This window comes from Trachypithecus francoisi, unplaced genomic scaffold, assembly GCF_009764315.1.
Source record: "Trachypithecus francoisi isolate TF-2019V2 unplaced genomic scaffold, Tfra_2.0 Lachesis_group5, whole genome shotgun sequence".
NCBI lineage: Eukaryota > Metazoa > Chordata > Mammalia > Primates > Cercopithecidae > Trachypithecus > Trachypithecus francoisi.
In genome coordinates this window covers 128,138,137-128,161,513 of record NW_022681470.1, presented here as the reverse complement: position 1 = coordinate 128,161,513, position 23,377 = coordinate 128,138,137, and the positions used below count along the sequence as shown (strand labels likewise).

Sequence of the window (23,377 nt, the reverse complement as noted above, 5' to 3'; positions counted from 1 at the left end):
GTAACTGGGATTACAGGTGCCCACCACCACACCCAGCTAGTTTTTATATTTTTAGAAGAGGTGGGGTTTCACCATGTTGGCCAGGCTGGTCTCGAACTTCTAAGCTTAAGTGATCCGCCTACCTTGGCCTCTCAAAAGTGCTGGTATTACAAGCATGAGCCACTATGCCCGGCCTGAAGAAAATTTAATTAAAATACTGTTTTTAATCAAAGAAATTTTGTTTTGACTAAATTTAGTAGCACTGAAAAACAAGTGTCCACACTTCAGAAATTAAAGAACCAGTAAGTGGTCCTGGAGAAAATGCTAAATGAAAAAATAGTGTAATAAACTGTAATGTCTTCTTGAGAGCAGCATATAGGGCTCAGACAGAACGTTTTAAGAAAACATTGTCAACAAGCCAGGTGTCATCCTATCAAGAGTAATGAATCTGATGAACCAAAGTGACAAAATGGATTTAAACGGTGTCTTGTTTTTAGAAATTCCAACATCCCACTATTTATATAGCCTCTTCTTCCATACGACAGTATGACAAACTTAGTTTTTTGACCTTTTTTTTTTTAAAAAACGTTTTTTGAGACAAAGAATCTTTCTGTCACCCAGGCTGGAAATGCAGTAGCACAATCGCAGCTCACTGCAGCCTTGACCCCCTGGGCTCAATCGATTCTCCCACCTCACCCTCCAGAGTAGCCAGGACTACGGTGCCTGCCACCAAGCCTGGTGAAAAAAAAAAAAAAAGCCTGTAAGAGTGTCATACTGTCATATGGGAGAAGGGGCTATACTATAAACAGTGGGATGTTGGAATACACACACACACACACACACACACACACACTTGTAGGGACGGGTCTCATGTTGCCCAGGGGGGTCTTGAACTCCTGGGCTCATGTGATCCCCCAGCCTCAGCCTCCCAAAGTGTTGGGTTTATAGGTGTGATGAGCCACAGCGCCCGGCTGACACACTTTTTTAAATGCAATTTCTGTTTAGATCTTGACACCTGTTGATATTACTAGTCACTATGGAAAGAAGCAAACAGTTGTTTAAGATGTTCTAACATTTTTTTTTTTTGCCCTGTAGAAGCCAACATGGAATACACCATGAAAACTGTCTAAATAGGAACCTTCTAATATGGTTCATTGTAAGCCATGCATTTCCACTACGTTGGAACTGACTACTTTCCTACTTATCCATTAGGCGACTTAGTCTCCTCTAGGCAGGTAACTTTTCTGAGTGTTTCATTTTCCATGAAGTAAAAAAAAAAAAAAAAAGGTGGAGGACTTCAGAGAGCTTTTACCCGAATAAGGTCTATTAGACATGTTCAAAAGCTTTCTCTCCAGACGACGCAGAAACAGGCACACGGGGTTCTGCTTTCCCCACCTCCCACTCCCAAGCCCAGGCCCCATTCTTCTCACTTTCAATCCTCATTTGGGCTCCTAAAGGAATAGCAAAGAGAGTTCTTTTATCAATACCAGCGCTCCTCTGTCCCCAAATCCGGCTAGGGAAGGGTTCGGAGGCCTCAGCTGGTGGAGAGAGGGTAGAGACGATCCTTCCTCTCCCATCTACCCAGCCACCACCCCTTCCCAGATCTAGCGTCCGGGCCCTTGACCAAGCGCGTGCTTGGAGCTCTCCGGTACAGTGAGGCGCGCGCTTGCCCGCCTAGGGCCCCTGTGAAGGAATGGGATCCCGAGGTGCTTGCCAGGACCGCAGCAAGCGGAAGCTGCTGGCAGCGGGAACGGGCGGCTCCCGTCGGCGTGGGTGGGGGAAGGGCGGCAGCCACACCCGGAAGTTGGTCCGGGAGGGAGGGGGAAATCCAAGGGAACGAGGCTTCCGGCGGCGCAAAGGGTGTCGGGAGCGGCTTCCTGCAAATCTTCCCTGGCCTCTGGAGGGACCACCGTTGCCGCCGCTTCGGTTTCCACGATCTGCGTTCGGGTTAGGCGGCCACCGTGGCAGCTACTGCGACTCCCACTGTGCCTGGCTCTGTCCATATTAGTTCCTAGGCGGCCGTCGCCGTTCCAGCAGCGGCAGCGGCGGACATGTTGTGAGGCGGCGGCGCGGGTGTCTGAAGGATGGTTTGGCCGAGGCGGCGGCAACGGCTGCTGGCGGCGGCGGCAGCGGCAGCGGGGCCTCGGGCTCTATAGAGCCGAGCCCGCTGGGTACCCGCCCGGTACCGCGGCGAGGCCAGTGCCCCTGGATCTTGCCTCTGCTTTGACGCCGTTGGGGACCAGTTAGGCGACAGTGCCCGTCCCTCTGAGGAGACCCGAAGGTGGTTCCCCAGCCGCTCAAATTTCCGGACCACCGCGCTTTCCTCTCAGCCTGGGCTGTGCTCTCTCTAGAATCCTCAGGCCCCCACTTTCTTCCCAAACTCATCTTAAATCTCTCACACGCGAGCGTTCCCAGCCCTCAAGCCAGCTCCTCTTCCGTTCATTTTCTGCACCCTCTTCGCGAAGCACCCCCCGGGATCACTCTCCGAGGGCAGCTTTTTGAGAGATCTCCGTGGAGTAGTGGACCAGAGCCGGGGAGTTTTTAAAATCCGGGACGCGAGAAACAGGAAGGTACTATGGCTTCCTCGTCTGGCAACGATGATGATCTCACTATCCCCAGAGCTGCTATCAATAAAATGATCAAAGAGACTCTTCCTAATGTCCGGGTGGCCAACGATGCTCGAGAGCTGGTGGTGAACTGCTGCACTGAATTCATTCACCTTATATCTTCTGAAGCCAATGAGATTTGTAACAAATCGGAAAAGAAGACCATCTCACCAGAGCATGTCATACAAGGTAAGTCATATGTGGGAACTGGTTTGAATGAGGGTCTAGGGGAGCAGTCTGCTAATCGCATGACCCTTTCATGTCAAAGCTTTCATTCCTCTTCACTGGTAAGTAACTTAATGAAAAAGCCAGACTGGCATGTAGGCAGCCCGTGCTTTAAAAACAATCCCTTTGTAGCATTCTTGCAGTACTTTTCATCTAGCGAATACACGTAAGGAGTGCAAACATTTAGGTCAACGTCCCCAAAACATAAAGAAAAAGAGTGATCTCACTTTACAGCCAGGTAAGCCGAAGCAACAAGAATTGCTTGCCTGAAGTTGAACTTAGATAATAATTAAGGAACGCAGAAGTTCTCCCTTGGAAAGTTAAAAATTCAGAGGAACTTCAAGCATGGGTGGAGACAGAGCACCCCTTCCCCACCTGACCTTTCACCAATGTAGAGGAAAAGATTTATTTTGTGAACACATAAGTTAAAAAATTCTTAACATACAATGTGTTCAACGTTGTCAAGTTTATCGTTGTTGAATAAAAGGAGGTATGTTTTCTGCTCTAAAAATGGTTTGATGGTACGTTCATGAATGAGTTACGAAAGCACTCCTGTTCCATTCTGTAAGAAAAGGGTGAACTTTAAATTTTCGTTTTTTTCTTTTTGTTTGCCTTTATGTCGTTTGCTTTGTTCTATTCTGTGGAGATAAGTTTTAAAATCTTTGATTGAAAATTTATGCAAGTTTTTTTTTTTTAACGGAAAATTTTCCCGTCCTTTCGTGCTGTCATTCCTGTTTGGATGTATACACTTAGGCTTTTATTGAACAGCACTTCTGAAAGCTTCAACAGTTTCTTTTATCCTGAAAAGGATGTGGTCCCGTAGTAGGGATTTAGGGGACTGTATTCTGATGGTTTCAGAGAGGAGAAACATATTTACTAGTCATAATGTTTCGGGAATGTACCTTTTGCGATATTTTTACACGTACTCTTGTGAAAGAGTTGTTCTCAATTTGAAGTGAGAACTTGCCTTTCGTAATAATCTAATTAAAAGTATTGATTGCTTGTGAAACCAGGGAAAAAATGGTTAATTTTAATCATTTTGGTAGGCAGGTGGTTGTCTGTCACTTGATTTTTGTACTTTAACTTTTCAAAATGTGACTTTCCTGTTGTACTGAAGTAGAGAACACATCTGCTTATGTTGACCATATCCAATATTTTACTGTCAGTATTGACAAAAGGATTAAATGATTGATTTTTAATCCTTTATGACGTCTTGAAAGTAGTTTTAAAATATATCCTGCCATTTCAGTACATAAGGAGAAAAATCCCTAGGAAAAAGCATATTTGATTCTTAAAACTAGTACTAGTTTTTTTTTTCTACTTGTTTGATATGCTGAATACTCTAGCAAGTAAAATGAAAGCCAAGTTGTCTGTTTTTTCTCTTGTGTATTTATTTTTACATTGTATGTGTGATTGCTGTCATAAGTCTTTCACAAGATTATCCAGCACAGATAGCTGTAATTTCTTTTTACAACTCATAAAAAGGAAAAAGAACTTTTTATCAACATTGCCTTTCTAATGAAAATTGCAAAAGATTTGAACAGGGTCTGCCTAAATATTTGTTTACACTACAGAAGTGGGTATCGTTCCAAAAACCTAATAACACATTACAGTCTGTCTTCTTGGGGAGAGTTAATTCTTTTCTAGGATATATTTAGATTTCTGATTGACATGATGGAATAGAAGTGCAGCTGTAGCAAGCAGTATGCTAAATAATTCAACTTTGGAATATGCTAAATTCAGTTTAATGTGTGAGTCAGAAAGCTATAGTGAAAAAGCATTTCTATTGTGTAATGAAGATGATTTGTTTTTGAAAATCATGTATTGACATGTTATAGTCTTAAAATTTTACCTTTTTTTTATTGTATTATGCTATTGGTAGGTGGATAAGAATCTACATTTTTGCCCAAGAATTCTCCCTAATTGGGGTTGTAGACTTTATACATTTGTGATCTCATATTGCGTAATTATTCCCAAGAAGTTTTGTTTTCAGAGGTTAAATTTTTAAAGAAATTCTTAAAGTTTATATGTTTTAGGTGTTTGAAGTGTGTTCCTATACACTAATCGTAATAGATAGGACATTTTTTTACTTTTCTGTCAGCATTGATTAGGAATGTAGAATATATCCAAGTGGAATAAATAATGTACATTTTAAAGTGGTATGATTCTCACATGTTGAAGTTTGGGTTTTTAGTGATAAGTTTAATGAACTAGACTTTGTTTTAGGACATTTCACTTGTTCATTTCCCACCTTGCTTTATCTTGTCTGAACAAATTAAGCATTCTGAGATAGTTCTGTAAAATGTAAGTTAAAGTTGAACCAATTTGATCACCAGTAAATCTATGAAATAACTTAGTTAAAAAAAATTTTTTTTTCTGTTTTGCTTATTTTGAGTTTAAGAAAGTAGACTTGGTATTGAAGATCATAGATATGTGAATAGAGGGAGTTCTAAGCTGTAAAAGGTGTTCCTATTTTATTGCAGTTTTTTGTGAACACGTAATCTTGAATGAGTTCTAACATGTTCTGTTACCTTATAGAAAGAATTGACATTGAGAGTCAGCTTAAGTTCTGCACTGAGAATTCTTTAACCTTAGGCAAATCTTTTAACTAAGGTTTTCTTATTTATGTATAACTAATACTTGATTTCAGGTATTACTTGTAATTTTTGAGAATTAGTCAAGGGTTGAGAACCTTACATGAAATATCTCCCCTCACATTTATGAGAATTGTAACTGAAAGTAGTAAAAGTTTGAGAGTATCTGAGAATTTGCATCTTCAGCCACTGAGTTGCTCCAAGCTGTCTTATGTTGAAGGAGTTTTTAAAAAATTCCTGTCCTTCTCACACTGGTACCTTTGTAAGATAACATGAAAATGGATCACTGGAAAAGATGAGGAAAAGACCAACACTCAACTTTTTACTATTAGATTCAATAGACATAAAATTATTTTGTCAAATTGCAATGAAGGTACTTAAATGCATTGAATTTCCATAGTTAACTAAGGTTAACCATTAGGAGCTGTTCCGGCATAAGTCCATGGACCACACTTTGAGAACCTTTGCTTTAAAGCCTAAACCACAGTCTGTGTTGGAAAGTGGACGTGAGTAGTAAATAATCATTCATACAGATATTTTTTCCGAAGGGACACATCTAATTTGCACTTCAAAATTTATCACATAATCAAATGCTTTTCAAGTTAGGATTTTATTAATACTTTTCTTAAAATTAATGTATCTTTTGTTTCTGTTTTCCTTCTGCCACCCTACAATTACTTATTGAATACTATCAAGTATTTGGCATTGTGCTAGATACTACTAAGGATATTAAGATAAATGATACTCAATTCCTTCCCTGCCATTAGTCTCTCATTGTTGTCCAAGATTTCCAGTAGTGATACCATGGAGGACATGGTTCTTAAGGGTCTTCAGAAACCTTTGCCAGGCTAATGAGCCAAGAAGTCACTTTGGCCTACATCCTCTTAATGTATTTTATGTGAAATACATTAGTCCCTTCCTTCCCACAAGCAAAAGAAAATGGAGAAATTAGAAAATGCTGATTAATATAGTGTTTAAAAGGTACTGTATATCACATAATTTAAAAAATGAAAAACATGTTTTATGCATATGAAGTATAAAGTGATTCACATAAATTCATGTTATGACAGAACCTTTCAGGAGTACATCACTTTGTAAAATAAGATAAGCCTATATGAAGATTATTGTTGCTTGGAAGAAATTTTTACGTTTTTTTTGTTTTTTGAATAGCTGTCTTGTTAACATCTGTCTCTTAAGCCGAAAAATGTGCTAAGTATTTTTTCCCCTAATATACACCGTGGACTTTTCTGGTTGTAGTTTTAAGATACACGGCATAGGGTGACAGATAGTGATGTGTGTTAGTTTTACCCACAAATTTTTTAAAAAAATTTTTCTGTTTTAGAAAGATGAGATCCTTAGAAATAGAGCCATCAATAGTCCATAAGGTCCCTTTGTACAAATTAGAAAAAGGCACTCCTTCCTTAAAAAGCATTCCTGCTGTCTGCCAGAAAAAGTATCACAGTCAACATACAAATTTATGATATTTACAATAAGAATGGCCTTCTAGTATGTTGTGTACTGAACAACCTACATAACCATAAGTAGTGGCCCTGCTTGGGAGCCATTTCCTTTATCCTTTAATATTCTCTCTGTGTAAAATGGAAATGATAACTAATACATGATAGCAAATGATGTAAAATATCTCCCTATTTAGAAGGTATTATGTCCGGTTATTGATATCTGTTAGCCAAATGTGTTTAAAATTAAAGTCAATGCAATTTTGAAATTAAATTTATGGCTGCTCCTTTTCAACCATTTTATTAAGAGTATAGTTTTTACATATGGCAATTCTTTGAATAAAATTAAATATTAACCTTGGACCTACTTGCCAGTTTCTTGAAAGCAGTGTTCTCAGCCTTAAATGTTTTTAAAGGTAGTTATATATTTAAAAAATTTTTTTAATCCAAGCCCTCCATGGTTAAAAAAATAGCTTGGATTGGATTTTCTTTTTTTTTTTTTTTTTTTTGAGACAGAGTCACGCTGTCAGGCTGGAGTGCAGTGGTGTCATCTCGGCTCACTACAAACTCTGCCTCCCGGGTTCAAGCGATCCTCATGCCTTAGCCTCCTGAGTAGCTGGGATTACAGGTGTGTGCCACCACGCCTGTCTCACTTTTGTATTTTTTGTCGAGACAATGTGTCGCCATGTGGGCCAGGCTGGCCTCTAACTCCTGACTTCAAATAATCCCCGCACCTTGGCCTTCCAAAGTACGGGGATTACAGGCATGAGCCACCATGGCCGGCTGGTTTGAATTTCCTTAATGTCTGGTGTAGTAATTTATGGTATTTTGAAGGGTTGTCTCTTGATTGTGTTGATTTGTTAATTTTATAAATGTAATATTTTATAAATATACTTGTCCAGCTTGAATTTAAATATGATATTGTATAGCTATACCTTCATTTTTAGCTGTACACTTATGAGGGTACTCTTTTACATTTAAAATAAGATAAAAAATAAAAAATAAAGATGAGAAATACATAGTCTGAGTTTGGTTAAGTGATTCTTATGTGCTAGACACTGTTAAATGCCTTGTATTAATTACCTGTTGATTCCCACAACCCTAAAGCTAATAAGAATATGATATTTATTGTTTTATTTTTAATTAAGAGGCAGGGTCTTGCTCTCTCACCCAGGTTGGAGTGCAATGCCACAGTCGTAGTTCACTGTGGCCTCAAACTCCTGAACACAAACTCTTCCTGCCTCAGCCTCCCGAGTAGCTGGGACTACAGGCACTCGCCACCATGCCCAGTTAATTTTTTGTATTTTTAGTAGAGATGGGGTTTCACCATGTTAGCCAGGATGGTCTCAATTTCCTGACCTAATGATCTGCCCGCCTCGGCCTCCCAAAGTGCTGGGATTATAAGCGTGAGCCACTGTGCCCGGCCATGTTGGCGAATTTGATATACAGAACTTAGAATAATGCCTTTCTGAAGTTTTTAGGAGGTCAGGGGAGGTGAGTTAACTTAATTATAGGACAGTACTATGCTTTTTGACATCAGATTATTTCTAAAGAAGGCTGATGAAAACAGCTTAACATTTGAAATAATTAAAGTTGTAAATCATTCAAAATGTCTTAAAAACCACAGTTTGCATGGGCATGTAGATTTGTAAAGGTATATTTGACATTGTCCCAGAAGAGCAAATTTCTGAAGTTAGAAGTGAGAGCATATATACTAAAAGGAGTGTGGTTCAGTAATGCCTGAAAGACTTGAAGAACTGATGACCTAAATTGATTTACTGTGTTTTTCACCACCTATGTTTCATCATTGGTTCACAATACAAAATATGCCTTTGGGGCATTAGTCAATATACCAAAATTATAAGATATAATTTTAAATACTGTGAGCCAAGAGGAAATTTTATGCCTTATCTTTTCTGGATTACAGAAGGTATTTAGATATTTAGAGTGTGTGATTTTTTTTTTTTTTTTTTTTTTTTTTTTTTTTTTGAGACAGGGTCTTGCTCTATCATCCAGGCTGGAGTACAGTAAAGTCATGGCTCATGACATCATCCATCTCCTGAACTCAAGCAATCCTCTCACCTCAACCTCCTAAGCTGGAACCATAGGCACGAGCCACCACACTCGACTAATTTTTTTTTTGTTTTTTTTTTGTAGAGAGGAGGTCTTGCCATGTTGCCAGGTGATCTTGAACTTCTGGCCTAAAGGGATCCTCCCACCTTAGCCTCCCAAAGTGCTGAAATTACAGGCATGAGCTACCATGCCCAGCCCACTTTTTTTTTCCTTATAAAATTTCCTTTCTAAATATGAAAAGGGGAGAAAAATTTTTTATTAATGCTTCTTGTGTCCTTATAGTCTTCTTAATCTCAGTTTTTTTTGCCACATCGTTTAAATATGTTTTTATTTTTCCTGTTAAGTTTTATTTTCAAGAGAAACCTGTTGGCTGACTCTAAGTGCTGAATTTCATGACTTTCATTTCCACCAGTATTTTTTAAACTTGGCAGTTTGAGTATCTGCTAAAAATAGCTTCCTGTTGGTGTATTGGACAAAAGAAAAACTTCTCTTCTTTTATTCTGTCCTACCAGAACTTAGTAGAGAATGTGTTACCAGCCTACTTTTTCTAAGTCAAATGACACAAAATGTTTTTTCTTACTAAAACCATATGTTCTTATAATGGACTTTTTTTTTCCTCCTCGCTTACAGGAAATGCTTTGGTCTTTTAAAAATTAGTCAGAATGAAAAGTGAAGGTATGTGCCTTGGTTCTTCAAGTTTTAACTGATTTGCCACCTAATATTTAGCAGATTGATAAAATATTTGTCTTGGCTGCCCAGACAATTGTTGTACAACTATAAAATAGGTAAAATTATTAGAAAATAGCAAAACATTCCCCTCCCCCAAAGAAAAGCCCACAAAAACTTTATGTTCCACAGGTTGGGGAAAAGCTGTGTTTTATCACCCTTTCACATTTTAATATTTTCATTTCTCTAGCACTAGAAAGTTTGGGATTTGGCTCCTACATCAGTGAAGTAAAAGAAGTCTTGCAAGAGTGTAAAACAGTCGCATTAAAAAGAAGAAAGGCCAGTTCTCGTTTGGAAAACCTTGGCATTCCTGAAGAAGAGTTATTGAGACAGCAGCAAGAGTTATTTGCAAAAGTAAGTAATTTGTTTAAATTATTTTCCTCTGAATCCTACCCTGATTGCTACCTGAAATTGCTTCCTAAATTAACAGACATACCCAGAGGATTCCCTTTTTCTAGGTAGTTAATTATAGAATCTAGTGTTCAGAGCTGACCAATTTGACTATGGTTTATGTGAATGTAAGTATTTGCAGCAATCTGTTTTCTAAAGAGAACAACTCCAAATACCTATTGAAATTTCACTTTGATTTTTTTTTCAGACAGAATGACCATTTTAAGGCCTGAAAAGTATACATAAATGTTCTTAAGATTTAAAATGATGAGCTGATGAGAAAATTCTATATCAAATTTTATGATGCATGACATATAAGCAAAATCTGATTAATATCAACTGTGTAGTTAAATTAGGTATTTAATGTATACCTTTGAAGCATTTTAATCTTAAAAAGATATTTTAAAGCTAGTAGAGCAAAGGGAGAAAATGTTTTCTTCCGTGCTTGTTATAATTCTAATATCTAGACTCTGAAGGATTAGAACCAAATACTAATATTCCTGTGTTTCAAAAAGAAAAGGGAGAGGAATTGGTGGCAAGGCTGTTTTTTCTCTTCTAAGTTCTGGCCTCTCATTTGAAATTATAAGGCAGCTTTGGATTGAATAGAAGAGAAGTTGTAGTAACCATTAGAATTGGGAAGTATTGTTTTAGGTAAACTCTTCCAGATTAGTCCTGTAGCTGATCTCTCTGCAGCCATAACAATCAGTTTGGTTTACATCAAGCTGCATTTGAGTCTTAAGTATGGTTAGTCACTAGACACCAAGTACCATTTAAACTTAAGGTAAAAAGAAAACCTTACATTTATTGAGTTCTAGCCACGTGTCAATCACATTGCCAAGTAATTTACTTGCATTATCTCATTTAATCCTCACAGCCTATCATAGGCACTAAAGAGGAAAAGCCTTTGAAGCAGGCGTGAGTACATGCAATGTTATAATCCATATGAATATAAGGTACGAAAGAAGAAGTGTTGGTGTTTTAAAAACATTAATGGCATTTATTGATTTATGCTATTGCAGACCTTGGTGACAGAAGATGCTCTCCTGGATACTTTAAATACATAAAAACTTGGTAGAGTTTTTATGAAATATAAATTTTATTGTATTCATTTACATATTAAAAAATAGACTCAGAGGTGGAACAACTTGCTTGAAATTATTTGTCATTTGTTCTACAGTTACTTAGTGAAGTCCTTAACTATTTACCAAGCATCGTGCTAGGTGCTAGGCTTACAAGAGTGAACAAGGAGACAGCGTTCCTGTCATTATAGAGCTTAGTCTACTGGGGAAGATTGAGTGGGAAAGATCGACTTAAATAAAACGGTAGGTTCAGAAAGTTAGGAAGTGTTGGAGTCTGTATTTAAACTTAAGTATTTTGGCCCAAAAGCCTCTACTGTTTCTACAATACCATGCTGATGCTCTAGCCTCCGTTTTATCTGCTTAAACTTATTGTGGGGCTTTTAAATAGAATATGTATTATCCTTGTTAGCGCAAAATATAAAGAAATAATTGACTGCCTGCTATATCTGTCTTCACCTCTCTATCCCAATTATCTGTTTTTTATTCCTCTTTTTTATCTCCCTTGTTTCTTACCCTGGCTTATGTATGAAGATCTCTAGTATTTCTTTGCTTTTGTGAGGATGACCAGCGGAGAGGTAAAATTATAGCAGTTGCCTAGTACTTCTTCCCTACAGCACTGAAGCTCTAAATGTGAAAGAATGGATAAGTAAATATATCTTTTTTGTCACTTTCAGTTTGTTTCATCTTTTAGACTTTAAATATTAACATAATGACAGCCTCATTTGAAGCTAGCAGCAAATATTTGGAAGGAGGGAACCTTTAATACATCAAGATTAAAGTCAACTTTAAATTATAAATGAGTCATTTTAATATGTGGGAATGAGTATCTTAAAACATAATGAAAACCTCCAAAAGAAAAGTGAATTAGGAAATATATGCCTGCTTACCTGTCTTTCACACCCCAATTTTAGAAGAAAAATACTTGGGATGGATTGAGTAGGGGGCAAGATAGGAAAAAAAATATTAGAGTAAATATCACTGAAAAACGTTCAATTTGTGGAAATGAATACAAGTGAAATTTTATCAATCAACTTTTTTTTTTTTTTTTTTTTTTAAAGAGAGGATCTCACCATGTTGCCCAGGCTGGAGTACAGTGGCTATTGACAGGCTCTATCAGGCACACTTCAGCCTAGAACTCCTGGGCTCAAGGGATCCTTCTACCTCAGCCTCACGAGTAGCTGGGACTATAGATGTGTACTAGTGAGTCCAATTCAACAGTTAGTTTTAAAGGCATAGAAATGCTGTTATGTTCAGAGAAAAGTATCAGAGCTGATACAGGGGCATGGTATCTAGAAGTCAATTAAATTTGAAATGTAACTAGTACACAGCTTTGCAGACCATTGAATAAACTACCAAATCAAACACCTTTGCAGTAAAACCTTTGTAGAGACTTGAAATTATTTGAATTTTTTCCATGTCACAAAATTACACCAATTTGTAATTGATTAGACCACAAAATATAGGTATGCTTAAGTTGGTTAAATTTATGTATTTGATTTGCCCTGCAATTTTCTTATGAACGCTTAGATTTTTTTTTTTTTTTTGAGATGGAATCTTGCTCTGTTGCCCAGGCTGGAGTGCAGTGGTACTGTCTCGGCTCATTGCAACCTCCACCTCCCAGGTTCAAGCGATTCTCCTGCCTCAGCTTCCCAAGTAACTGGGATTACAGGCATGCGCCACCATGCTCGGCTAATTTTTGTATTTTTAATAGAAACAGGGTTGCACTCTACTGGCCAGGTTAGTCTCGAACTCCCAACCTCAGGCGATCTGCCCACCTTGGCCTCCCACAGTGCTGGGATTGCAGGCATGAGCCACCGCACCCAGCCTTAAAATGTTTTTAGTGAAGCTCTGTTAGTTGGTTTTGAACTCTGGGTATTCCTGCCATAAAAGTAAATATGCTAATGTGTTAGAATCAACTATTTTTCCTATTTCTTTACAAAAATGGATGACAGTTATCATTAGGGAGAATGGCTGGTTTCTAATTTCCTAAGCAAAATAAAGTTTTTGTTTACTGTAAAAATTGTCTTAGCCTTGTTTTTTCTAATATCTATAGTCTTTTCCTTACTTATTTTTTCCTCTTTGCCTTTAACCATATATAGGTCTTCTGCATTTCCTTGTATCCCCCAAACCCTTTCATCTTTTGCTATAATGATCTGTGTCACCCACCAAGCAAGGTGTGGCACCTTCCTGTAGTCCCAGTTACTCAGGAGATCGAAGCAGGATAATCCCTTAAGGCTAGGAGTTCAAGATTGCAATGCATAACAACTATGCCTGTAAATAGCCACTGAATTTTAGTCTGGACAACATAGCGAGACCCTGTCTCTAAAATAAATAAATAAATAAATAATGATCAGTGCTACCATTTTTTGAAAACGTACAATCACTTATTCCTCAAATTTAACTTCTTTCCTACCACAGAGACATTTAATCACCAAATTCAGTAATTTTTTTTCCTTTGAATTCTTACTCATCTGGTTTTTTAAAAATAACATTTGATGTAGACCTCTTCCTTTATTAGTCTCTGATACTATGGTTATGTGGGTAGCTTTCCCCCAAGGTAATAGCTTTTCTTCTTCCACTTCACTACTGCCACCTACATCAGCACCACCCCACTCCTGCCTTTCAGTCAACAAATTTCAAGTCAGAATTAACATGTCCCTACTGTCTGCAAGACATATGTGGTACTGTAGATATACAAAAATGAAGAATATATCATTCTTCTTAAGAAACTTAGTATCTAGTAGGGGAGGTATAATGCAGACACATTAACAGCTGTTATGAGACTGAGTACTTGGATGAGGAAGATAACTATAATATGAAGCTGGGCTGGGCGCAGTGGCTCAAGCCTGTAATCTCAGCACTTTGGGAGGCTGAGGTGGGCGGATCACGAGGTCAGGAGCTCGAGATCATCCTGGCTAACACAATGAAACCCCATCTCTACTAAAAATACAAAAAAATTGGCCGAGCGTGGTAGCGGGCTCCTGTAATCCCAGCTACTTGGGAGGCTGAGGCAGGAGAATGGCGTGAACCCAGGAGGCGGAGCTTGCAGTGAGCCAAGACCGTTCCAGTGCACTCCAGCCTGGGTAACAGAGCGAGACTCCATCTCAAAAAAAAAAAAAACAAATGAGGCCGACCACTTATGAGAAAGAGATTCTGACTGGGCATAGTGGCTCACACCTGTAATCCTAGCACTTTGGGAGGCCCAGGTGGGAGAATCACTTGAGCCCAGGAGTTCGAGACCAGCCTGAGCAATATAGTGAGACCCTATCTCTACAAAAATAGAAAGAGAGAAGAAGGAAAGAGAAAGAAAGAGATCTCAAGTATGGAAACATTACATCAATTTTTGGGGGTGCAGGAGTATGCCAACTTGTAAGCAGTTAGCTTAGCTCCAGAACTACCTTTCTGTGCTCTGCTTTGTGACTGGACCTAGTACTCTGTAAGCCACATGTTTCTTTGCTAGCTGACTCTCTATTAGGCTCTGTTGCCAGTATGGGGCTCTCATGGGAGATTGCATGGATGGAGGAAGAGAAAGGGTTTTCCCCTTTTACTTTCTCTTGTCTTTCAGTTCCTTTGAACAAGCCAGCAACACTTCATCCTGGTTGCATCAGTTTTCCTGTAGCAGAGACTGAATCCTGTTTGTATTTTCTCTAATATACAACCCGCCTGAACCCGCATTCCATCCCCCCATTCTGGCGGTGTGGATCGCAACCCTTGGGGCCCTCGTCTAAGCACAGATATATTAGTATTAGCTTATCTATGCCCATTCTTCCGAGGTCTGAGTTTCAGTTCCATGAAGTGGTTTCTTTAAGCTTCAAAATTTTAAAAATTCCAGCATTTTCCTCTATTCCCCCAGTTTTAGGGTTGGTGGCTGCTTCCTGTAGCTACTTTCATGACATCTTAATGTTCTCTTCCTGCCTTTTCAGCTGCCTAAAAACAACTTTATACTTGTTTAACAATTCTTTATATTAGTTTTTTTCCATTCCAGTAACTCGTGTGACTTCTTTCTCTTGATTATACACTGACTGATACCAGGAGGAGAAAACAGTATTTCAGTTTGACTTGAAGGAAGGGTAAAATTTCAGTAAGTGGCAGGAAATTTCACATAGGATGAATGTCAGCATGAGTAAAGGTAGCAAAGATAAGGAAGTATGGTGTATATTTGGGAAACATTTTGTATTCTAGGCTTTTTTGAAGCACAAAGTACGTGTTACAAAAAAAGACTATAGAGAAGTGGGGGAAGACACTAATTTGGAGGACCTTGAACTCTAGGCTAGGAAGTTTGGATTTGATTGATAATAATTTTTTTTTTTTTAAATGAAATAATGACCTGATTAGAATTTATATCTAGAAATGTTTGGATAATAAAGTCATGACAGATTATTCAGAAGAGTGAGGATTGTATATGGTAAAATCTTAAATGTTACTGGTTATGCTGGGCATCACTGTTTTCTTGTAGCATGTTCATTCAGAAAATACTGAAGGCCTTTGTGTTAGGAATGTAACAAAGAATATGGAAACAATCTCTGTTCTCAAGTTTGGTGGAAAAAAAAGATATAAACTTAGATACTTCTAGAACAACGTGGATGGATATGGGAATGCATAGGGAATTATGGTATATGAAATAAAGCATAAAATATGGCCTGGAAAGGCCAAGAAAGACTAACTGATTTGCATTTCAAATGATGACTAGGAATTACCTATGCATAAAGGGGAGGGTATGAGCTGGACTTAAAGAACAATTCCCAGAACAGACAGAAAAGGAGAAAAGGATTGTTTTGGCAGAGTCTAATGGGAAATTGTAAGACATTTTTAAGAACAGGTTCGTTTTTTCCCTTCTTGGTGTGGTTTTTCTGCAAACAGAAAATTAAACTGTGAACGAGCCTTAGCTGTTTCATATGCAATTCATATGTATGCATCTTGGTTTCTAAAATCCTGTGGTTGTTTTTAATAGAGGATATATCAGATGAATGGATTTTAAGTAGTATCTTTTTACTAGTGTGTATACGGAAAGGATATGTATATTTGTATGTGTATGTGTATATATGCAAATGTGTGTGCTTACAGAGAGGGAATGAGGGACACAGATAGACAGGCATATCGTAGGTTAGGGAATTGTAATAGAAACTCAGAAAGAAATATTAGCTCAGTAGCTACTGCATGCATGTACAGTACTTCTTTCATGTGAGGTAGACGTACTATACTAGAGAACTTTTAAACCATATAAATTTTAGATTGAAAAATGTTTATATCAAAATTTAATTTGAGAGTACAGAAGAGTCAAGTGAAATGAAAGGAACAGAAAAGTACAGGGAAAGAGCTAGAGGGAATATTGTGGGTTTTTGTCAACTTTTTCAGCTTCTTCAATTGAACCAAAGGTCATAAATTACGTGAAATAAAAGAGGGCCATTTATAAGAGACCCAAGTTTGAGAAATTTCTTAGACCTGTGTAGTTAGAAAAAAGCAATCTCTAATTATATTTACCTATAGATTTTATGTTCTCCAGGTGTGTGACAATTACATAGTAGTTGGACAATATCCGCGTATGATAATAACTGTCTGAAATTGGCCTAATCTACATTTAATGAAAGTGTATATATTATAGGTTTTTAAACAATTGTTATTACCATTTTTTGTTATGTTTTGGGTGTTTAGGCTAGACAGCAACAAGCAGAATTGGCCCAACAGGAATGGCTTCAAATGCAGCAAGCTGCCCAACAAGCCCAGCTTGCTGCTGCCTCAGCCAGTGCATCTAATCAGGCGGGATCTTCTCAGGATGAAGAAGATGATGATGATATCTGAAATTCACCAGCTGAGTTTCTGTTTCTTCTATAAATGTTTTTCCCTGCACAACAAAAACAGTGAAAGAAATGCTTATCTGTAATTTTGTATGCATCTTGGTGGACTTGTCATTGGTATTCTAGGGATGTCTGCTATTAAGTTTCATCTATTGTGTGCTATACATGTAAAAACTGTCTCTTTGAACTATTGAAAATTTAAGGTTCAGTATAATATCAATTTTGAATTTTTAATGGTGTTTATGAAATTTTAGATAGCAGCAAGTCCTTCGTTTGATCAATAAACAGTGTTACAGAAAACTTCAAGTTTATAAAAATACAGTGAAATTTCTACAAAGCTCTAAATCTGCATTTGCATTTCCTCTGCCCTTTTAACTAAACTAAAACTTGTGAATTTTAAATTATTAAGGGGGGGTGCTGTGTGAATCAGTAGACATTGGATTGGGTTGGTGAAAGAGTTCAGTTCTGTAGTATCTGAATTTGTCTTTTAAAATGAGAACATATATAGGCAATAAATATATATGCTCAGATCAATATACTTGTTTAGAAAAACTTCAAGACATTAAAAAACTAGGAAGGAGTATGTTTAATAGTAGTTGTATAAATTTGGTGGTTATGTTTTTTTATTTTGTTTTTGTTTTGTGTAGAGGTAAAAACTATAGTTTTATTACAACATAATTCATTTTGAGCTCCACTATGACATTTCAAGGACTGCCCAGTTTGGAAGTCTGTCATGATTTTTACTCTTTCGCTCTAATTCAGTAATTGTTGATAGTATTACTTACCTAGTCCATCCATACTCATATTATTCAAATATATAGGTGGGACTTTTGAAACAATTGCATTGATTCCCTTGGTTTAACTGAGGTTCATGAATATTCAAACCTTTGCTGGGGGAAAGAAATGAAAGTTAATGAGCATGCTTGCTATTAGAGAGGGATTTTTAATTTAACTTGTAGTTATAGTTTACTTATTGTTTTTAGAATTACTTTTACATTTTCCCGACTAGATGGCCTAGAGTCCAACATTACCTTTTGAGATGACATTATTGTCTCCATCATAATTGAGTGATAGCTTTAAAACAAAGATTAGTTTTGCTTAAGAAGTTATGTTACAACTGATCAGCCCTATATGAATTAACTGATCAGCCCTATATGAAACGTAAGTTGTGTTATAACTGATCAGCCCTATATGGAACATAAATAGTTTCTACCTGCTTATTAAAAGAGAGAAGCTTTAATTTGGTTCTAAAAAATGAAGTATGGTAGTGATTATAGGAATCCAGGATGTTGAAGAAATGGCATAGTATCTATATTTTGGAAACAGAAAGGAAAAATCACTTAAGATAGTATTAAGTAATTAAATTCCTATGTCAGTTGCCAAATCTTTTAAAGTTGTGTATTCACCAAGCCCAAAAATAGATCGTGGCTCCCAGGATTTCAATTTTAATTGGAGAGCTAAGTAAGTAAAGTTTTATAACTATTAGGTTTCTTAATGATCATATTTTGCAGTTTTAGTAAAAGGGAAATATTGTTATACATTTATTAAATATACTTCCCCCATGAAGTGAAAAGGTTAATTTTGCTGAATGTTTTAAGTTGAAGTTACTTCATGGATGTCATACCCATGAAGTGCATTTGGATGAGATAGAAGAAATTGTTTTTTAAAAAGTTTAAGTACCAAAGGTAGTCTAGTCTAGAACAATAATAAGTTAATACGTGTTGGCTTTTCTAATTTGTACTGTAACATCCTTATACTTTCTATTTTAAGTATATCTGTTTCTTAAGTAAACAACTTAGATATTTTCCACACCTTTTTTTTTTCTGATGCAGAGTTCAGGTTAATTAATATTTTACTGCATCTGATAATGTATTATACGTTTGAAGCCTAGTGACTTTTCATTTTGACATTCTTGTGATTTCATATGCTGTATTCTTCAAGCAATAAAATTGTGATGTGTTTTATAAATGGTTTTTATATTTAATGCTCTATAGAGAGATTTCTATTATTACAATTTTTACTAGTTTCAAGAATCTTAGGCCCAGAAGACATTTTGGTCATTTGGTATGTAGTACCTGCCTTTTGTTTTCGTTTACTGTTATTTCGAAAAATGTGGTTTTACTTGTGTTTTTGTAATTTACAGTCCTAAGATCGAGGCATAACAAAGATACTTATGCAATATTTTATTTTTAGATTTTTTTTTTAAGCATTTGCGAGTCACTGTTATGTTTTGCCACTTAAAATTTTTAAAATCTCTTGAAGAGAGAAACAAAATCTTTAGCATTCTTGAGAAATAAAGTTATTGTTCAGTAAGTATTTTTCCATCCCCTTGAATATATGTTATATATCTTTTTCGGCAGATTATCAGATTAATAAGTGTTTAAAAGGCATCAGTTTTTAAAACTGCATATACCACACACACACACAGAACAAACAGTACACAAATAAAGATTTTCACAAATTAAGCAAACTCATATACCAGTCTTCAGATCAAAACACAGAGCATTATGTGTACCCCAGAAACCCTCCTCTTGCCCTGTCTTAACACTGTCTTCTTTCTTGCTGAAAGTTACTATCCTGAATTCTAAAATCATAGATTAGTTTTGCCTGTTTTCTATTTTATGTAAATGCAATCATACGTAATAGACTTTTTTTCGTTCATCGTTTTTGTGAATATTTTAGTTTCTTGTTGCCACTGTAACAAATTACCACAAACTTAGTGACTTAAAACAACACAAATTTATTATTTTATAGTCCTGGAGATCAGAAGTCCAAAAGTCAGTTTCATTAGGCCTAAATCAAAGTATCAGCAGGGTTGGTTGGCTCTTTCTTGAGGTTGTGAGGGAGAATGTTTTCTTCCCTTTTTTGGCTTCCAGTGATGGCCTGTATTTATGGGCTTGTGACCCCTTCTTCTCTATGATCAAAGCTTGCTTTTGTCATTATATCATCTTCTGTAGTCAGATCTTTCCCTGCCTCTACGTTTAGGGCTCACCTGCATAAAGCAGGGATAATCCCCCTATCTCAAGATCCTTAGGCCGGGCGCAGTGGCTCAAGCCTGTAATCTCAGCACTTTGGGAGGCTGAGGTGGGCGGATCACGAGGTCAGGAGATCAAGATCATCCTGGCTAACACGGTGAAACCCCGTCTCTACTAAAAATACAAAAACTAGCCGGGCGAGGTGGCGGGCGCCTGTAGTCCCAGCTACTCGGGAGGCTGAGGCAGGAGAATGGCGTGAACCCGGGAGGCGGAGCTTGCAGTGAGCTGAGATCCGGCCACTGCACTCCAGCCCCGGCGACAGAGTGAGACTCTGCCTCAAAAAAAAAAAAAAAAAAAAAGATCCTTAATTTAATCACATCTGCAAAATCTCTTTTGCTGTATAAGTGACATTCACAGGTTCCAGGGATTCATATGCTGGCTATCTTTGGAGGCCGTTATTCAACCTGCCAAAGTGAGATCCATCCTTGTTGTTGCATGTATTTGTAGCTCATTCATTCTCATTGCTGTATAGTCTTGCATTTATTTATCCATTTTTCATTACATCCAAAAGTTATTCATTCTTCCATTGATAGTCATTTGAGGATTTTTCAGTTCTGAGCTATTATGAATAGTACTGTGGAGAACATTCTTATACATGTCTTTTGGTGAGTATATACATTTCCATTGAATATAAACCTAAGAATGGAATTGCTAGGTTGTATGGTGTGCATATTTTCAGTTTTAGTATTTACTGTCAAACAATTTTTCCAAAATGACTGTAAAGACACCATTTTAATGTGTAGCATAATAATGAATTACCCTAATGATCTTAGTGGGTTGAATTTCTCAGAACACCTAAATTGTACCAAATGAGTTATATTGCAGCAGGTATGTTGTTATTTAATTTCGTATAAGAGGAAAATAAGAGCAAAAGTAATTGCCCTTATTAACTAACACATTAGTATTACATACTCATTAGGTTATCGCTCCTTAGAAAAAATGCAAATTTTAAGTAGTTATAAGTGGTATGTTGAATTAGTATGTTGTGAGAAAATCTGTGATATAATTTTTTAATTGAATTTTAAATTTTGGGTTATAACATTAAAATGCATGATATTTCTTTTTTTTTTTTTTTTTTGGGACGGAGTCTCGCTGTGTCGCCCAGGCTGGATTGCAGTGGCGCGATCTCGGCTCACTGCAAGCTCCGCCTCCCGGGTTCCCGTCATTCTCCTGCCTCAGCCTCCGAGTAGCTGGGACTACAGGCGCCCGCCACCGCGCCCGGCTAGTTTTTTTTTTGTATTTTTAGTAGAGACGGGGTTTCACGGTGTTAGCCAGGCTGGTCTCGATCTCCTGACCTCGTGATCCGCCCACCTCGGCCTCCCAAAGTGCTGGGATTACAGGCTTAAGCCACCGCGCCCGGCCAATATTTCTTTATATAGGTTTCTAAATTATGTTTCTCCAACTCACCTATGTCCAAATGGCCATCGGGAAGAATTATCCAATTCAGATGGCATAGGCACTGACTTCCACTTTCTTCACTTGTATTTTTTTGTTGCTGTCTTCTTTTTTTCCTCTGTCCCCAGCAGTTTGACCGCAAGTCGTACCCCACCTCCTCTGTTTTTCACCATGCCCCAGGATATAAAGTGTTATGGTTAGGATCGGCCAGGGTGAAGACAATGATAACATAAGTAGCCTCCTTTCAAACTGAAGGTATTACCACTGGTTCTTATCCTATTTCCTCAAAATACATGAGAAGGGAAAGTAAGGAATAAGAGGAAGAAACTTTTTTTTTTTTTTTTTTTAAGAAACAAGGTCTCACTATGTTTCTTTTTTCTTTCTTGCTTGCTTTTTTTTGAGACAGAGTCTCGCTCTCGCCCAGGCTGGAGTGCAGTGGCATGATCTCGGCTCACTGCAAGCTCCACCTCTTGGGTTCACGCCATTCTCCTGCCTCAGCCTCCCGAGTAGCTGGGTCTCCAGGCGCCCGCCAGGACGCCTGGCTAATTTTTTTGTATTTTTTTAGTAGAGACGGGGGGGTTTCACCGTGTTAGCCAGGATGGTCTTGATCTCCTGACCTCGTGATCCGCCCGCCTTGGCCTCCCAAAGTGCTGAGATTACAGGCATGAGCCACCACCCCTGGCCTATGTTTCTTAACATAGATTGCAGTTGCTAGATTCCAGTATCTATTCACAGGCATAATCATAATGCACCATAGCCTCAAACTCCTGGGCTCAAGCAATCCAAAAGGAGGAAACTTTTAACTTATGATCAGTTTCTACCATAAATCAAACAACTTAGAAAAACCTTAGAATAGGGTTTCTCAAACCAAGCATTGTTAGTATTTGGGGTTGGTTAAGTCTTTGTTGTGGGAGCCTATCCTGTACATTGTAGGATTTCTAGCAGCATAATTGGCTTATACCCAGTTGATATCATTAGCACCACTCCCCACCCTACTTCCAGTTGTGACGACCCAAAAATGTGTCCAGACATTGCCAAATGTCTCTGGATGTTGCAGTGATAGGAGTCAAAATTGCCCCCTGTTGAAAACCACCAACTTAGATCATCTAGGTTTTACTTTTAGGATAAGACACTTTAGGGAAAGGCTGTGAAACTGAACATCTGTTAGAAGCAACACACAGTATCACTGCAAAAAGACTAAAAGAAATAGGTGATTTGGAAAGAAGAGGCCCAGGATTAAAATGTGTTCCCAAGAAAGTCAAATCTTATAGGAGACTCTTGACTTCACATCTGCTGATCCCTTCACCCGATAGGACCTAGAGCAGCTATTATAAATCTCTCTACCTGCTTGTTGCTTTTCTACCTCATTGTTAGCCACACCCAGTTTGAAACAGATGAGGTATGCTATCTCATAACTAGTACATCTTTTAATAAGCATTTTTATTGTGATTAAATATGCATATCATAAAATTTGCCACTTTAACCAGTTTTAAGTGTTCAATTCTGTGGCATTAAGTATATTCACACTATTGTGCAACCACCACCACCATCCATCTACAGAACTCTTCGTCTTCCCAAACTGAAATTCTGTATTCATTAAACAATAACCCCCCATTACCTCCTCTCTCCTAGGCCTCTGGTAACCACCTTTCAGTCTCTATGAATTGACTACTCTAGATATCTAAATAGATTCATTCTTATTTCATTTACCATAATGTCTTCAAGGTTCATTCATGTTGTAGCATGTATTAGAATTTCTTTTCTCTTAAAGGCCGAATATGCCATAGTATGTATATATCATATCTTGTTTATCCATTCATCCATTGATGGACACTGGGTTGCTTCTGTTCATTGGCTATTGGGAATAATGCTTCTGTGAACATAGGTATACAAATAGCTGTTTGAGTCCTAATAGGCTTGTTATTTTTGAGTGCACAGATCTGTATATTCGCAATTGAAATAGGGAAAGTCTTTATATACATATAAAAATAATTTATAATACAATAAGTCCTCAATGTTGTTG

General features: G+C 37.6%; 2 protein-coding genes across 2 annotated transcripts; one reads left to right on the top strand and one right to left on the bottom strand.

The window, feature by feature from the left end:
- Positions 1 to 1,216: 1,216 nt before the first annotated feature.
- On the top strand, positions 1,217 to 18,892 carry DR1 (down-regulator of transcription 1). Its single transcript, XM_033196644.1, has 3 exons — positions 1,217 to 2,774; positions 9,851 to 10,014; positions 16,782 to 18,892. Exons 1-3 carry the CDS (start codon positions 2,555 to 2,557, stop codon positions 16,926 to 16,928), a joined length of 531 nt encoding a protein of 176 aa, XP_033052535.1. The 5' UTR covers positions 1,217 to 2,554; the 3' UTR covers positions 16,929 to 18,892.
- LOC117074804 lies at positions 1,469 to 2,018 on the bottom strand. The gene has a single exon (XM_033196645.1). The coding sequence runs from the start codon at positions 1,980 to 1,982 to the stop codon at positions 1,584 to 1,586; it is 399 nt and encodes a 132-aa protein (XP_033052536.1). The 5' UTR covers positions 1,983 to 2,018; the 3' UTR covers positions 1,469 to 1,583.
- Positions 18,893 to 23,377: the final 4,485 nt, after the last annotated feature.

Excerpts from the sequence above, each read along its gene's own strand:
- LOC117074804 (XM_033196645.1), bottom strand. The coding sequence starts at position 1,982 with ATGGACAGAGCCAGGCACAGTGGGAGTCGCAGTAGCTGCCACGGTGGC.
- DR1 (XM_033196644.1), top strand. The coding sequence starts at position 2,555 with ATGGCTTCCTCGTCTGGCAACGATGATGATCTCACTATCCCCAGAGCT. Across the intron at positions 2,775-9,850 it reads ACCAGAGCATGTCATACAAG|CACTAGAAAGTTTGGGATTT; the intron begins GTAAGTCATATG and ends TCATTTCTCTAG. Across the intron at positions 10,015-16,781 it reads AGCAAGAGTTATTTGCAAAA|GCTAGACAGCAACAAGCAGA; the intron begins GTAAGTAATTTG and ends TTGGGTGTTTAG.